Consider the following 18,278-nt stretch of genomic DNA (forward strand, 5'->3'; position numbering starts at 1 on the left):
AATCAATGTTTTAATTATTTGTCTGGGTGTTTAATAAAATTCCGGATTTTATTATACAGTAAACCTCGGTAAGACGAAAACCTCGGTATAATGGAACATTTTTTTGGTCCCGTTTCAAATTACATACAATTAACCAACCCCTTCAAGGCGGAAACTCCGTTAACACGGAAAAATATCATGGTCGCAAGCGATTTCGTCTTATCGAGGCTTTACTGTATATGTCCGCGGCATGTCTATCATAACGTATACAATATTCGATATGATTAAATGTGTACTTGCTGGATATATAATATAAACTTGGATCAGCGAGTCAACACTTTTCAAATCATTTTTATGCCGTCGAATTATTCATACGGTACATAAATACGTCTATCATTACGCGATAATACGCTCGGCACAGCGAACAGCGAGTATGTCTATACGTTTTAATCATAGCATAAAATACTACCTAATCACATTAAAATGTTTCCTACATACAAACCATAACGTAATGCAGCGATGGAAGATTATGAACTGCGGACACAATAATATGAAAACTTACACACCACGTGTTGTACTTACGGAATACCAAACTGATTGTTCCAAGGATTTTCAATCTACTCCAATGGTTATTATTTCATATTCCTATCGAATCGATAAAAAATGATAATATCGTGTGTACATATCCGTTTCTAGGTTTCTCGAACCAAAACGACGTTCACTTCCACGTAAGCCTACATACGGAACAAAAAATATTTAAAATAAATAAACTCGTTATTGACGATCATGATCCGTTGAAACATTACAATCGTTACAAAAACTAATAGTACGTTTTAGATTTTCGTGATGTTTTTCGAGTTTTGTCAACCCTCTACATTCAAACGTGTGTACAAATAGAAATTGTAACAGTACAGACATTTTGTAATTCTTACTCGATAATTTAGTGCGCGTAAGAATCTACTACCGAGAAAATTACAAGGACATTTTTACCAGGACCTTATCCGGCGGCGGCCAATAATGGAAAAAGTTCCGGTGAAACCATGGGAAATCCAAGCCTTGCGGCGGATTCATTATTTTGTGGAAAATTTCTTACGGTTATTTATTTTCCGAGTTTAAAGTACTATACGTGTTCAATTTCATATGATCTGTAAGCGGGAAAGTTTTAGTGCACTACTTCCTACCGAAAATGTATGGAAAAAAATATGAACTATACGACATTAAATAATACTTGCTGGTAGAAATTATGAAAACAATTTGAATCACTCGTATTTATGCAGAAGAGTTTTAAACGCGCGTACAAACGCGGAACGTGTACCGATTAAAATCAAAATTTTCCCGTTTAATGTCATCACGTACTCATGTAATATATATATATATATGTGTATAAGTACGCAGTTGTATCAAATAACAAATAACATGATTCGTGCGTATAAAGCGTACACGATCCATGCGTGTCCTGCGGAGTGCGCAAACGTAATAAAATAAAATTATTCTACGGAGCGAAATAGCACGGCCGTGTATGTAATAATTTAATATAATAACACATGTATGCATGCTAAACGAACATGCAAATGTTATAAGATTTTTTTTTAAAAATTCAAAAAGAACGATCCGAGAGAAAAACGTGAGAAAAACCGAACAGGTCGTCTATGGACCCGAGAGAAGTTCTAATAGTAAACTGCGGTGCTGGCGAGCACGCGTTCACTTGATTTGTTTATTCCTTTGATCGTCGTCTGATGATTGCGATACGACGGGACTCCCAAGTAGAGTTCCATCACTGTAAGATGGTTTCTCGTGAATTCCCGTACGCAAATACACGTAAAAAAATAAATTAAATGTCCACAATCCTCGTCCGTTGCGTTGTAGTTGTTGATTTTCATCACGCGAAATAAATATTAAGTTGAGGACGAAAATCGAAAATCGACGACTGCATCGAATTTATCGCGTTCAACTTATTGCCGCGTTGAAGGTGATCGCAGAAATGTCAAATCTCAGACCAAGCAAAATCCTCAAGTATAATTCCTGCCAGGCTTCCATGACGGTTTGATAATAATCAGTTCGAGTTGTATAATGACGTATTGCATTAAGGATCGATTTGAATATTTTCATAACTTCGAATGGTGTAGAAGCCACATTAAACTCTTTACAAATACAACCGATGACCTCAATGTATATATCCCGAGCAAAACATTTAAGAATCCCCTCAAGTAATCATAAATTGTTCCCTCTACAAGATCGGTTTTTTTTTTTTTTTTGCATTTCGTAGCAGAACCACAAAGCTTCGGAAATCGCCGCTCGGAGCATTCTATTTAAATATTGATTTTCCATTTTATTGCAAAATTGCGATTTTCGAGAGGAGCATTGAACAACAAGCAATTTACAAGAAAAATCCACTATAGGTCTTAAATATTTTCCTTGCGATTTAAGAACGAACCGAATCGTAAAAAAATGATAATTTTGATCGACGAATGGATACTTTTCCAACAACCACAAACGATTTGCATCGTGGACAAGCGATTTTATGCGTCAGTGCCGCTTCGGTGTCAACATTTTCCATTTTCCTTCTGTTACACAGAATAGTTGAAACGGAGTGGAGCGAAAACGATTGTTTCGAAACGCTTTGTCGATATTACACTACAGAGGAACGCCATCGAGGCCGAAGGGAGGACTTGTTTTTCTCCGTTTCGTCGGAACTCTAACAACCCGATTTTAAACGACCAATGCTGTTATTACCACCGCGTACAATGCGCACCACCGCTGGACTACATTATTAAAACGTACCAGTTATAATCGCTGCGGGGATTGCGATTATGCATGGGCTCGGTGCACCGGTATACGATCACAAACGATCGACGACGGACACGAAAACATTTTCCAACCGTTACTATCTCCTTTGTTCTCAACATCTGAGTTGAACACTTATAGGTCTTCGTAGTTTTTTTTTATTATTAAACAATCCTCGGCAACTATGACCATTAGATGAAATATTAAATTTACATGATTATATATATATATACAATACAATAACAGTTCTAATATTAAATAGATAAAACAAATAAAGGAAAAAGGAAAAAAACACTCTTAGAAATGGCACACATTAAAAAAAAAAAATAGTTAAGAGTATTCGGCACTGGTTACGATTGCAGTTTATTTATTATTTGTGTTTCTGATAGGAATCGGATGAGCTTGTAGATGTTAGTGGGCTCAGGGTTGAATATTTCGACTAAATGGTCTTCGTTGTTTCTGAACTGGAAAAATATGTTTCTGGCTAAAGACAACGCCAACCCCGTGTCGGTCTGCATGACGTCGCACACGTGAACACTGTACGATCGGTCTTTTTTTTTTTTATAAAAACGCAGAAAAGCGAATCGGCGCTGTTTATCCACGTTAAGAAGGGACTGACGCGATTTGTATGACGTTCCGTACGCGCAGGTGTACTACGCGCGTCGCGACAATCTAGTTATTTATTTTTTTCTACTTTTTCAATCCGTCGTACAATCGCGTCCGCCGACCCAACAGCGGTACGACGGGAATAGCGAAATATTACTATCGTTAACTCAAAACGACGACAACAAGCACACGGTCTCATTAGAGCCAATGCGCACGACGGACTCGATATCACGCGAGGAGACGTGTAAAAATACGATCGATGCAGAAACAATAATATACGGACCGTGGAGTACTACTACGAAGCGAAGTTCATTGTGCATTAATTATATCGTACACACATATATATGTACACACGCGCGCGCGCGCATTTGTTCACATATTATATTTTTTTTTCACGCACATGCACACGCGCACGCACGTGTTCAGAGGGAAAGGCGGCGGGGCGGTTGATTATACCGATGAATCATCGGACATGTGGTCGAGCGGTTCTTACCAATTCAGGAGAGATGCAATTCGTAACCGGTCGGCGAGCTCCACCGCCGCCACCGCCGCCACTGAACTACGGTCGGTTCCGGATGCGAGATGACCGTGTCTGCGCGCCCGTGTAAGTGCACCGGCGATGGATTAAAAACGATTTAAGAACAATATAACGAACCGCATTGCTCTCAACGTCCGGGTAGATGTGCTAGCCACGTTTCGCAGGGGCCGGGTTTGCAGACGAGCGCCTACGTAAAATATTTATGCGCACCCGCGGAATGTCACCGTATCGCTGCAGTGATGGTATGCGTGCATAATCGCGAGGCCAGTAAACGATAGAACAGCTATAATCGTGCCTAATAACTCAACGTCGCGCCAATAATCGGAACAAACGCAATATAAGGGTTAAATAGATTCTTTGGACGTAGGCGTGCGCTGACTTCAACTTCCGATCGAGCCTGGACACAATTAGTGCCCCAATACTTAGACGGTGCTCCTAATTTTTTTCTAACACTTCAACGTAATACATTCGTTTGTAAATTAAAAACAATGTAGTATTTATATATATACATAGAATCAAGTAGGTGAGTTTGAGTTTTACTATGCCCCCGAAAAAATTGCGGTCAAGCCGGGCCCCGTGCGCACGCCTATGACTTCAATACACAGACTTCTATACTAACTTGATAAACTGCTCACCGAATTTATCATCGATAATAATTAAATCTGACGGAAGTGCTCTTATCATACATCCACCACGTTTTCGGTCGGCAAAAAAATATTAAATACTTGCTAGTTACTATTCTTACTATTTCTTTAATAAGTAAAATTTAAATAAATGAAATGACATAAAAGTTAAATATAATTAAGAGGAAAAAACAAATACTGCATTTTTCACAACATAAATATTTTTAACATATTAGTTTAAAATTAAAACATAACTATCACAAATTATAAAATACAACTTTGGTTAATTGATGTAATTTATTAACAACATTTGAAGTTTCTGATTTAGCAACACGATGTAGTTGTATTTATAAATATTTTTACAAATTACTATTACCTATTTATATTATATTACTAAACATAATTTATGGTTTTGTAAAATGAATTATTGGAACACGTCATATTTTGTAAAATATTGAAACTATAACAATAATTCTTGGCTGAGATTATTATTTTTACAGATAAACCACATATAATAGAAGTAAAATAATAGGTCAGTTTGATTAACAAATTCCCAATGTATTTAAGTCATTTAAAAACACTATTAGAACTCTTTAATAATCCTCCTCTATTTTTTTATATCAATTAATATAGAATAAACATATTTATGACTATAGTTTAGTCCAATTTATGTAATAAAGAATATTATCTTTCAGTAGCGTAGCCAGGATTTTAAAATGGAGGGGGGCAAACTAAAAATACTAAAAAAAATATAATCAACAATTAACAATAAGTTTGTTAATATAGTAATTTTTATATTAAGTTTAACGTGCTTAATATATTTTATTTCATTATAATTAGATTTCAATTTATTAGTTTAATTATTTTGACTAATCAACAATAAAAGACGTTGATGAGATTTTGAAAAAAAAAATGTTTTCATTATTTATTTCTACTAAAAATCTAAACAAACAATTGGGTGTAGTTAACGCAAGTTTCTATTTTTGTTCATATCAGTTTTCTTTTTAATTGAGGGCACCGAATCACGAAGGCCTCGGTGCGTCGCACTTACTGCACCACTGCTACGCCGCTGTGTAACACGATTATTGATTAATAATTTAACGATAAACAATAAGTGTTAGTATACAACTTACCAAGTCAATAATAATATCATCGATTTCATTTTTGACTTTTTCAACATAATCCTTGTGGCCTTTAATCAAAACTTTTCTAGAATTGGAATTAACTTCTGGAAATGTAACAGTAACTCCATTATGTTTGCCACATATCTGGTTTATTACTTCAGCATGTTGGGTAACAAAATGATGATGATATTTTGGAAGAACGTTCATAGTGACTTCAATTATGATTTTCTATAACATTTTAATTTATTACAATATTATAATTATTATTGTTATTGTATTATGATGAATGGCGGTACTACGGGAGGGGCAAGGTAGGCGGCTGTCCCCCCTGCGAGTTCTTACTCTCCCTATACATTTCAAATATTGGTTGGTAACCCTTCATATTACATGCTTATTTAGCGTCTGCATGGTTGTAAGTAATAATATTATTATCTATAACCGTGGGAGCCATTCATGTAAATATGCTGATAAGATTTTTTGCATCAACATTTTCAATATAACTATATATTATTATTATAATTTATTTTTATCATTGACAAATCATAAACCAATATTATTACTTTATTATTATCTGTATCACAAACGTTTTGTATGATTTTATACTTTGATTTGAAGTGTGTATTTTATTTCGTATTCTTGTGTTTTTTGGATAATATTAATTATAATAAAAATTAAGAACACAAACCAAAGTAAAAAAATAAAAACTTTATACGACTTTTTCATACAAGAACCATCATAGGTGGCTCTACGAGGTGTGCCGGGTGTGCCAAGGCATACCCTAATGTGAATAATGCGAATAAAAAAATTGAATAATTACAATTGAGAATATATGTGCATACACATTAATTAAATTTTAGTTTTTTGTAAGTAATATTGCAAGTTTTGCATCATAAATATCATAAATATCATAAATATCATAAATAATATTGCATCATTAACGAAGCCTTTATTTTTAGAATTTAAATCTTAACACGGTCTACACGTACGTGTTTATAGTCTACCCTTTATATTTTGAAAAAATAACCAAAAAATGACAGAGCACACTCAAATATATCACTCTGAGTCTGCCTATGAGAACCTTCACTCGTAAATTGTGGTAAGTTATTATTTTAAAGTTTTATAAGATAAAATAATATAAATGTAAGTATTTGTAAGTGTATTATTCATTTTACAAAATAATCTAATTTGAAATAAGTTAAAATAGTTATCAATAAAATACTTTTTTTATAATATTGCTAGTCGAAAGATTTAGACAAAATAGTGTTAATATTTTACTTAAAGTATTTTTTGCCCCCCCCCCCCCCTGCCAAGAGGGTTTAGTACCGCCTATAATTATGATTCTCGTACATTTATTATTTAAATAAATTAAAAGGTAATAAATGTTCAATTATTTTTTATGTAATAACTGTTAGTCATAGGTTTTTTTTATGACTTTAATAATTCCAATCACTATAGATAAAAATATTTGTGTAGTAAATACTAACCAAGTCTTTAACAATTTCTTCAATCTTACGTTTCGCCTCTTCAACATTTATTTTGTCACCTTTTATGATGACAGCACTATTACTTGAAGTTGTTTTCGGAAATGTTATAGACACTCCATTGCAATTATTAATAATTCGATTGATAATTTCATCACGTCTTGAAACAAAGTAATTATGATACTTTGGATCAACATTTACTACAGCTCGAATAGTATTTTCCTAAATCAAAATTGTTAATGATTATATGGTTAACTTATTTAGTTGTATTTATGTAAATCAATGATTATTTTAATTGTTTATCTTAAGTTATTTCATTTTATATGACTTAAATATCAATAGTTCATTATTGTAAAGAAAACTATGAACAATTATGTAAATATAACCTCAATACAATTTCAATAAAAAATAGACAGGTTAGTTTAATACACGTGCATTTGTATTGAATTATACATACCAAAACTTTAACATGGTCTAAAAGTCTTTGTTTAGAAAGAGTAGCATCTGCTTTGCTATCACTGATCACAACTCTATCTCCAGCACCAAGATTAGGAAATTCAATTTTAACATCGCCACATTTTTTTTCCAATTTGTGTAAATATTCTTTTTGATTGACTACTAAAGTGCCATGATATTTTTCATTGATTTCTACATGTTCTTCGATGACATTACCAATACCGGTTATCATAACTTCAAATTTTGCTATTGCTTTATTAACATTCTCTTTTTTACCAACAATAGTTATATTTTCATTAGTGGAATCAGTTTTAGACGGGAATATTATTCTTGTATTCGTTAAATATCTGATCTGGAATCCAAGTAAAAAATCATAAAGGAACACATTGTACCCTTATACTAAATTATTTCAACAACATACCTTTTTAACATTGACTCCATTTGTTCCAATTAAATATTTGTGAAACTTCGGATTTACTTTTAAATCATACACATATTTATGAACTTCATCAACCATTATCTGAATTTGTGTAATAACATTTTTAACGTCATCTTCAGGTCCTTTGATAACTATAGTCTATAAATTAAATTTTAGCTTTAAATTACTGTTTACTATTTTTTTATAGATTTTAGAATTTGGGAAATTTTTTTGAAAATTGACTTATTGTATTAGGAGAGGAGAAGCAGTTTCTTCTCTTGAGACAATCGTCTCCTGTTCAAAGAGAGAAACTGTTAAAGGTCAGGTTTGAATCGATGTCTGAGCGTATATCACGCATATAATAACTTATACAATCGGTTAAATTGTCATTTTAATTTATAAGTTTAATAAATAAGTATATTCTTACATTATCTTCTTTAACAGTTGGTAAATTCAATGTTACATTATCACCATAATCTTCTTTTATAGATTGAATGAATTTATTCCCAAGATTTACAATGGCATTTCTAACTTTAACATTTCCCAAAACCATTTCTTTTGTTATTATGTCTCCCTAAAAATACATGATTGATAAATTAATAATAAAATTGAAAAATAAATAATCTTTATAAAAACCAACTATTTCATTTTGTACTTCTTTAATCATATCATAAGCGATTAAAACTTTTCTTTTATTTCCCATGACTTTAATAACATCACTATTGTCTCCTTCACGTGGTAAAAAAATTCTCGTATCAGTCTCTTCTCTAATCTAGAATATTAAATTATATAAATAACAATATTTCTAAAGGTCGGAATCACAAAATTTAATAAATAATAATTACCTTTTTAATAAATACTGCTTTCTTTCCAGCACTAAGTTTGTGAAATTGTTTAAAAATAGGAATTTCCAACACATAGTTGATTTCATCCAATACTTCGGCCAATTCAGCTAATGATTTAAATGCTTTATTTACATCATCGTTCAAACCTCGTATTTTAACTAAATTATTTCTAGCCTCGACTAAATTATCAAACCAAATATTATTTATAAACGGTCAAAATACAAAAAAACAAACATATTAATACTATTAATACTATAAATTACATGAACTGGGGAATATAATTTGAACATTAAATATTTTCTGAAGTTCTCGAACTTTTTCACCCTTAACTCCAATTATCGCTCCGTAGTGACGTTGATCAATTGTTATTTCTTTTTCAATTTTACTTTTCAACTTAAATATCATTTCCTCCAATTCCTAACAAAAATTTTAATTATTAAAAAATTACGAAAGAAACTATTTAATGGAAATTTGTTATAATACCCGATTTCGTTAATACATAATACTTGTAAATTTTTTTCTAAAAAAAACATATTAGAAATCTTTTAAAAACTTTTAAACCTATAATATTAAAATTAAAAGTTCATTTAATTTGTATAAAGTTATATCAAAATTCAATATTAAAATCCTCATTAATTTATTTTTTACTATAAAAGTATAATAAAAATTATCGACATTTCAATTTAGAAATCGTGAAATTTTCAAATATTTATAAAAAGATTTAATTTTAATTTAATTAATAAAATAAATTGAAAGTAGGTATGGTCACAATTAACCACTTAAAAAATAGAGATTATCTGTTTGTCAATTTTTCTCCAACCTATTCATTCCGGCCATTTTTTTCAATATTTAATTTACTTAAATGTGTTAAATTTAAATTTTGATTCATTAAAACATATTTTTGATACATACTTGATCTACTTTTTTCGTGGAATCCTTTGTTCCAGTTATATAAATTATGTCGGACGAATTTTTCATACACGGTATTTGAACACGTGCTCCTGTACGTTTTTCGATACTTTTAAGATTAAGTCCTTGTTTGCCCAATAACTTATTTCGATGTTCTTTTGGAAACTGTGTAATAGTAGTTTTAATCTGAAATTTTAATGTTTTAGTTAAAATTGCTAAAAAAAAATATTTTTTTATTTATTTATATATAAAAAAACATAAAATAACAAATGATTTATCAAACATATTACATTATTATGCACCTTTATGTATTATAATATTAAAAATAATAATAATAATAAATAATTCATAATTTGTACACAACAATATAATATATACATAATAAATATTATTTTTATCAATTTATCTTATTAATTCCAACTTAATTAAAACTTATTTACTTGAGTTTGGTTGCATTCGATAATCATTTGTTTTGCTCGTTTAACATTAACTCTATTTCCGCTGATTAGTAAAGTCAGGTCCATAGTTTTTGAAATACAAATCTCCATTACTACATTATACTCTTTCCCAATTTTTATATATACTTCCTTACATTTTTCTTGCTCTAATTGACTATTCCTGTCCCAATTTCTGTCTTGGGCAGGTATTGTAACTATCTACAAATTTTACAAAATAAAAATTAAAATATTATTTTATTTATATTCTAGATATAAATCAACAAAAACTTTCTAAACTATTACTATTCACACAGAAAAATGTTATTTAATATGTAAATTATCATTCTATAATTTTTATGTTATTTTTTATTTTTTATTTAACTTTTAACACAAAGTTATTATACGAGTAGCTCAACAATTAAATCATGTGAGTAAGGTAACTATGTATACATTTTAACATTGATATACAATAATAATGATTATTGTATATCAATAATAATCAATAATAATAATAATTTGAGATAATTGTAAAATAAGAGTTAATTTTAATTTGATCGACCAATTAAAATTTACAAGTAATGGATAACATATCAAGTGGTTAAATACGTGATCATTTAAATTAATAAGATAGAAAAAATTTTGGGCTTAGGATTAAGGGGATTGCGTAGAAGAGCTGTGATAATAAAAGAAAAGAAAATATTTGATTTATTAATGCCAGATGACCTGAGATAAATTGGAAAACGGTATATCGTCCATAGGACTATTAGGTTATGGGATATTATTAGAACCAGTGGTGAAGGTGCAAGAAGCTTTAGAAAGAGATTTGATAAGAAGAGACGTAAGTACAATATTTTTATTTTGAGTTGTTTCGCGACTTTTAAGAAGTAATTTATGTTTAGGACAACCTTTATAGTTGGAAGTATGATCACCCGCGCAAAAGCCGCACTTGATTAAACTGCCTTTCTCTTTGATGTAACTGTTTTAGGAGTGATTTCCCCTGCGTTTAACACAGCGTAAAGGATGAAGGGTCACCATTATTTACTGTATGGTGATGGTAATAGTTAACATTGTGACCGTAGCTATGTCATTTTAGACACTGAGGTAAATCACTATAAGTCTTATTGGGTAATTCAACTTAAATTTTTGTGTGAAAAATTGATGATTCATTAAGAATTTTTTTTATCATTTGTATTTGGATTAATTTTAACAAAGAACAGCGGGAGCGTATGGCCATTTTGAATGACATTCGTAATTCTTTTGCGGGAATCTAATTCCAATAGGGCATCTGATATATATAGTGACCTAATATTTTTACATTGATGGTAAACAATAGGTAATCTTTGATTATATTATGAATGTCACAAGAGGTGTCGAGTTTGATTTCTTTGTCCATTTCGCTCGAAAAGACAGGGAAATGATTAGACGAAACTAATGGTTTAGTATTATAATCACACTGACATGCGACCGTGTTACAAGCAATGCTCGAATTGGGGAGGTGCGCAGGAGGACGGAGCTCTTATACGATTTTTTTTTTTTTTTTGCGTACCCCAACTATATTTTTTCACCGGAACGGGGGGGCGCCACGTTCATCCTAACTATGGTTAGTTTGAATTTTACTATGCCCCCAAAAAAATTCCGGTCAAGCCGGGGCTCGCCCGGTGAGCACGCCTATGACTTTGGATGTTTCTGAAGCTATCACACGTGATCGAAATATCGATGCTTACAACCTCATTCCATTAATCTTCTCACTGACTCAATTGAAGGTGGTCCACTCTTGTGTCTTGTTGTCACGTGTATAAGATAAATTTGTTTATAGTCACGACGGCCGTCTGCATTGCGCAATGTTTTATTTAACACTTACCGTTATGACCATTTTTTTTTTTTTTTTACAACGTTGTTGCATCCGACGAATGCATCGCGGGTCGCGATGTTTTCGTGTGCAGACGCAACTAATAACGTGAACTTCATGATCCACGACGCCGTAGAGATTTAAAAATAAACACCGCACGAGTAAAGATATAAAAACGGCTCCTAAACACTGCAGTAATGTGCGGCAGAATATACATACAACCGAGATACGTAGTACTAACAGCGGACGGGATCGAATTTGTTCATCTGTATTCGCTTAGCTCTCCGTCGAACATATTGTCCGCTGAGCCGATACATTTTTTTCGGGACGAATTCGTAAATCAAACAATTAGATCGGTATAGTACTAGCTAGAACCCTAGCTAGTATACACCAGCTGTATACGAGCCGTTTCGGACCGAAATCGGTACATCGCAAGGTGAAACAAATATTTCCTGAAAAATTCTTCAAAATCTTTCCCGTGATAGTCATGATAGTCGGTTGCGCGTACTAACGCACGGTGCACTATCGTCATTCGAAATCGTCGAACGTTTTCACGAGATCGAAATCGGAATATAAACCTCAAATGTCCTCTTGTACATCGTTCACAAGATGACTGAAACAGCGATCTGCAATCGAAATTGAAATCTTATAGCACGTATAGTACGTTGTGTGTGTTTCAGCAATACTATATGTGTTATCGGTCACGTCGAAATTCGAATGGGTAAACTGAAAAAAAAATGAACAATCAAAAAGACTGAAAAAAAAAATAATAATAATAATAAATATGCTTTTTAAATCCGGACGGCAATACACGATATCGTCTAGTTTTATGTTCATCCGATCCACATGATATAACAGGGATGGATAACCCATGGCCCGCTGGCTGCATGCGGCCCACCTTGGAAAGATTTATCAAACATTTATAAAAAAAAAAAATGTATCTTTGTCCCAATAAAATATTCTGGAATGCCCGCACAACGCGGAATCCGTATAATTAACAACGTAATTGCAACAAACTGTTTGATTCATCAAAAAAATCTTTGTTCCCAAGTTTTGTCACCATAAAATGGTGAACCATTTTATGCACATAGTCATAAAAACAGTAAATTGCATTCGATCACATACGCTCAGTGATGTGCTTTAGATAAATTTATCTAGATATGTTATCTAGTTAAAAACTTCATATCGTTATTTTATCTAGATAAAAAATAAAATTTACATCTAATTTTCATCTAGATAAATATCATAGCCATCTAGATAATTCACAAAATCTGTAGCTAATCATTAGTAATAAATAATCTACAATTTTATCATTCAATATAATATAAATAACTAAATAAGGAATTTCATTTGTATATTTACTTGCAAAAATTGGTTCTAAAATAGTTTTATATAGCATTTATTATTATCAACAATGACAATTTATTATGTATATAGACATATTTACCTACATAATATGCATGGGAGGTGAGAATTATTTATAATTTCATAGTATGGCCTATACGGGGAAGTCTCATGCTCGTATTACTATTGTTCTGTGGTATTACGAACGCCAAAAGAGCATTTACAAGAATATTTGAACCTGAGATAATGCACCATAGGTCTATACTAGTTATTATTGCAGCTGCGCGGTATATGGTTTATAAATACTAAAATACAGAAATAATTGTCGATAAGAAAATAGCAATATTACAATACGCATTACGCTGTACCTACACAGAAATTGATCGTTCTCCATCATCATTCGACCGCCTTAAATTCAATATTTATAAATAAATTATGTCCATTGTTCATGTAATCATGTGCTCTAAATAATTGTCATTACCGGACCCCAATTCTATGAATTCGTACTACGATTTGTCTACATTATATTATTGTACAACAAAATAAATATTTGGCGTGAAACGTCCGTTATTTATTAAAAACTTGTACTATACGCAGCGCACTCTCATCCACAACATGTTCAGTGTTTATCGTCAGACCGTCTTCAATTTTTCATAATTTTTTCTATGACTTTCAATTTTATTTTATTGGTGAAATATTTTGTATTTTGTAATGGATCGTTACATAATACAATCATTACCCAAGACCAAAAGCGTTCGCCTACAAACGGATGAAAACGTTGATGCCTTATATAAATATCTAGATAAAAATTATTTTATCTATCTATATCTAGATAAATTCAATTTCTACAGTATCTATCTATATCTAGATAATTTTAAATCCAGATATCTTATCTATATCTAAATTTTTTTTTTATCGAAGCACAACACTGCATGCGCTTCCGCACCGAGTTCTTGAAAGAATTGGATTGGATTCATAATACAATGATAAAAACAATAATAATTCATTCTGTTTATTTCAAATAATTAATACACCAAAACTTATTTTGTAATAATAATTAATCCTGTTTAAAATATTTACTGCCCCATTTAGCCAACCACCAAAACACCTCATTAGGCAACTCAATTCAAATAATATTCCCGGAAATCCTCCTAGACGATTAGCTCGCCAATGGTGTAAAGACCTCATGAACCATAATTAAGTTTTAATAACTAAGCAAGTAAAGAAAGTGTCATCGCTGGATGGCTTCAATTATCAACCATTATTCATGTCAAAAAAAAAAAAAAAACATTCCGCACATACGCTTATTGTAAAAAAAAAATTAATTACAGATTGTGTATTCTCTAATAAAAAAAATAAATGTTTACTCTTAATTTTTTTGTATTAGGGCAAAATACTAATATAATTTTATGTGGCCTGCAGAATCGTAATGTATTTCCAAAGTGGCCGACAAGATCATTTGAGTTGGCCACCCCTGTGATATAACGTGTTGTCAGTCAACCGAACACGTACACGATTTGCATTAACGCAATCGCACGATAATACGTATACGTATACGACTGAGTACAAAAGTGTATAAGTTCTGGATCAAGCGAATTTTTATCTTCTTCCTCGGAAAACGTTTCCGCTTTCCGTCTTCGACACCAACATTGCGGTGTTTGGATCTTGCCTAACCTGTAGTGTAATCATCTATCACGCCAGTACGAAAAAGTTATACCAAAACGGTGTACATAAATTACACCGGAACTTTTTCGATAAGTTCTACGGAAGAATATTCGTAGTTTTACGGTGAATCATCAGTACTTTACCGCGTTCGCTTAAAACCATGAACACGAGCCGACGGAGTCTATGCGTAGTAAAACGCGTGGAAATGTATTGAACAGTACTACAGATTTGTTTGATAGTCGTTCAACATTTGTCCGAATTTTGTTCAATCTTCGAATAATAAAATAGTTTATGACGATAAAAATAATGGTTTTCAACGTATCGTAAATCGGTAACGTCACAGCCGTCCGTTGAAAAGAATGCGGTAACGTAAATCGATAAATATATTCTGTTTTCGACCCCATTGATAAATATTCGCAGCATAACCATTTCCTAACAATCAAAACGGTTGTTTCACAATATTTATCCATCCGCGCGTTAGAAGCCGAACAATAACAATGATCATAACAACGTCATACGTACGTACGATACATTTATCATCGTCGTTATCGTTTCACGTTCGGATTTTGCACACGAACACAAAGTATGCGAGTTTGCGCGAAAATCATCGATAGCGTGGAAGTCGTGTACAGATATAGGTTGATGAACTTCATGTAAAACACTTAAGTACGTTGTTAAGTACTGACGTCCAATGCTGTATACAGGGTTGTCAATGACACGTAGGGCGAATCGATTCATGCGACGACGAATTCGTTGATGTTAAATTGATTTTGTTCTTATTTTTTTTTTTTTTTTTGCTAACCGGGCTAAATCTATGCGAGCTTGCGTTGAACGGGATCGTGCAATACAGATCAGATCCCTGCACAGCTCTAATATCCGATAATATTCATAAGTCTCGCACGCGAAATCGTCCAAGTCGCGAGACATCGCCAGTTACCATTACACCCGTTGTAACGTCTACGTTGCGTAACACTATTTCACGGAACAACCGCAATAGTAATACGTCGGGACAGCACTGTACACGTGCAATCGACTTGATCGCAAAACAGCGGTGCACATTTTGAATGATTTGATTCGTAAACGGATTTCCCACGTCACTGTACAATCGTGCCCACCCGCACACGGTGCAGCGTACAGATCGAATTTAGAGACCGGGACTTCCTTAACGACTTGGGAAGAAAAAAAACCTATCGTTCGCGTTACGCGGTCGTGAGCTGCAGACCGCCGCCAGCTCGTGCCGTACACGTTTCGAATTTCAAGTGCAACAATAATATCGCGAACGCACATCGGTGACCGCTGCTCCTGTCGGTGCGAATGATCGACGGGCACAGTTGAACCGTATATTTGTATACGGTTATATACGGATATATATATATAATCTACATGGTGCACCTGTACAATATTCGGCGTACAATGCAGACGGCGAGTGCTTCGCCAGACTACGGATACTTCAGACGACCGATAACAACAATCGGGAATCGTTTGCAAGATACACGCGCGCACACGCCCACGCACCCGAAACACTTATCCGTAACGAGCCCACGCGCAAGTTTGTTAACGTTTGAATTCGTACCGCAGGGTCAGCGTTATGTTTGCAATGCGCGCGCGTTGTTATTTGCGCCCCCATACCGGAATCAACTGAACAAATAAACGTTTCGGTCGAGTGAAATGCGTTACCCCGTCGCAGACGGTAATTATATTAAGTATCCGCGATGTGCGCACACGCGGTGTACAGTCGGACGTACGAGAAATCTCGACGAGTTCAGAGAGGATCAATTTCGCGTGGCTGTAACGCGACGATTGCCGCCGGTGCGGTGGCCGGTTTTCATTATTTCGCGCGGAAGATTCGTACGTTGTATGCACGTCCGCGACGACGCCTTTATCGATTTACGTATTGCTGCACGATCGAAAAACACGGTGATCACGATTTCACGAATCTTCCACGGATTACAAATATTGCGGGAAGCCAATGGGAATACTGAGAGTACGCGCACATAGTATAAGTCCGTGCATTAGGATCGCGGGAATTGCGACGAGACGTTTTCACAATAATGAGCTTAACGTTCCGAAGAAGATAATATCAAACACCAACCAATCAATTTCTATCAATTTTCTTCGCGGCGTGATTTACAGTGAAAAGTAACAAACACCACTACTCTAATCGTGTACAAATGTAAAACTTGTACAAACGAAAAACTCGCGCCCAACGACCCGTGACCGAATTCCACTGCACCTATGTTCGAATGCAATGAGTCAATCTATATTTGCAACAACAATAACGAAAACCGATAATCGTAAGCTTGCAACTGTTGAATACTTGTTGTGTGCACTTGAACTTTTCACATTTACTTGTTATCCGCATTTCCTAATATTTTGCGAAACCTTGAAAAATCATAAAGCAATAATTTAACCACACGATATATTTTCAGACTTAATGTTTGTAATACGTGAGATAAAATTCGAGTGATTGCATTCGTATACCGATTTTATTGCACATGTTCCGCGAAATACGGTACGCGAAATGCGTGTATTTCATTATCTGACCGTGTGCTATTATTATTATAAGAATAACATATTAGCGAATTTAAACTTAATCATAAAAAACAATATTCGACCGTGACATCACGTTGATGCGTAAAATTGGTGTACATATTCATATTATGTTGTGTCGGATACGGACTGACGGATAGGTATACTTTATGAGCTATTATAAATGTCTCAAATTTCATTTATTTCGCTGTGAATATTATAATATACGATTCCGAACTAACCGAATGAGGCAAACGTTTTTGAATTTTGCTATTCGTACATTCATACGGTAAGATCCTGAAAAATAAATCATTTTAAAGTACCGAAATCAACTACATGCAAGTACACCACTTTTTATAATAACGAAAATAATAATCCGAAACGAATGACAAAAAAAATAAAAAAAAATAAAAAAAGTAAACCACCTGAATACGAAAACCAATATCCATTACCGTACGCACCGAAATCCATCGCACTTGTCAACGGGAGATCATCACCGTACGAGATCATGTTTTATAAAAATTATTCGAACGTACGAATTCGAGAACATTATTTACGCGTCGCGGAGCAACTGCGCGTTACGCAGCGGCTGCGGTTTGGAATCGTTGACTACATTGTGCGTACGTACACAGATAAAAAAAAAAATCCAACGAAACTGTATTGTTTATATCGTCCAGAAGTAACACAACAG

At 33.3% G+C, this 18,278-nt stretch overlaps 2 protein-coding genes across 4 annotated transcripts in view; one reads left to right on the forward strand and one right to left on the reverse strand.

Annotated features, from left to right (window-relative positions):
• Window positions 1–18,278, forward strand: part of LOC112687863 (protein TANC2) — a 223,964-nt gene that overhangs the window by 118,669 nt on the left and 87,017 nt on the right. The window lies entirely within an intron of this gene.
• LOC112687896 (vigilin-like) lies at window positions 5,492–18,219 on the reverse strand. The gene is made up of 14 exons (XM_025560878.1): window positions 18,013–18,219; window positions 17,830–17,884; window positions 12,628–12,775; window positions 10,204–10,419; window positions 9,767–9,949; window positions 9,118–9,271; window positions 8,855–9,033; window positions 8,650–8,781; window positions 8,437–8,583; window positions 8,013–8,168; window positions 7,593–7,943; window positions 7,139–7,357; window positions 5,664–5,882; window positions 5,492–5,599 (listed from the first exon to the last, which is right to left on the reverse strand). Exons 3-14 carry the CDS (start codon window positions 12,646–12,648, stop codon window positions 5,495–5,497), a joined length of 2,082 nt encoding a protein of 693 aa, XP_025416663.1. The 5' UTR covers window positions 12,649–12,775; window positions 17,830–17,884; window positions 18,013–18,219; the 3' UTR covers window positions 5,492–5,494.

The sequence above is a fragment of the Sipha flava genome, unplaced genomic scaffold (assembly GCF_003268045.1).
Source record: "Sipha flava isolate LNK unplaced genomic scaffold, YSA_version1 109_pilon_pilon, whole genome shotgun sequence".
NCBI classification, from domain to species: Eukaryota; Metazoa; Arthropoda; class Insecta; order Hemiptera; family Aphididae; genus Sipha; species Sipha flava.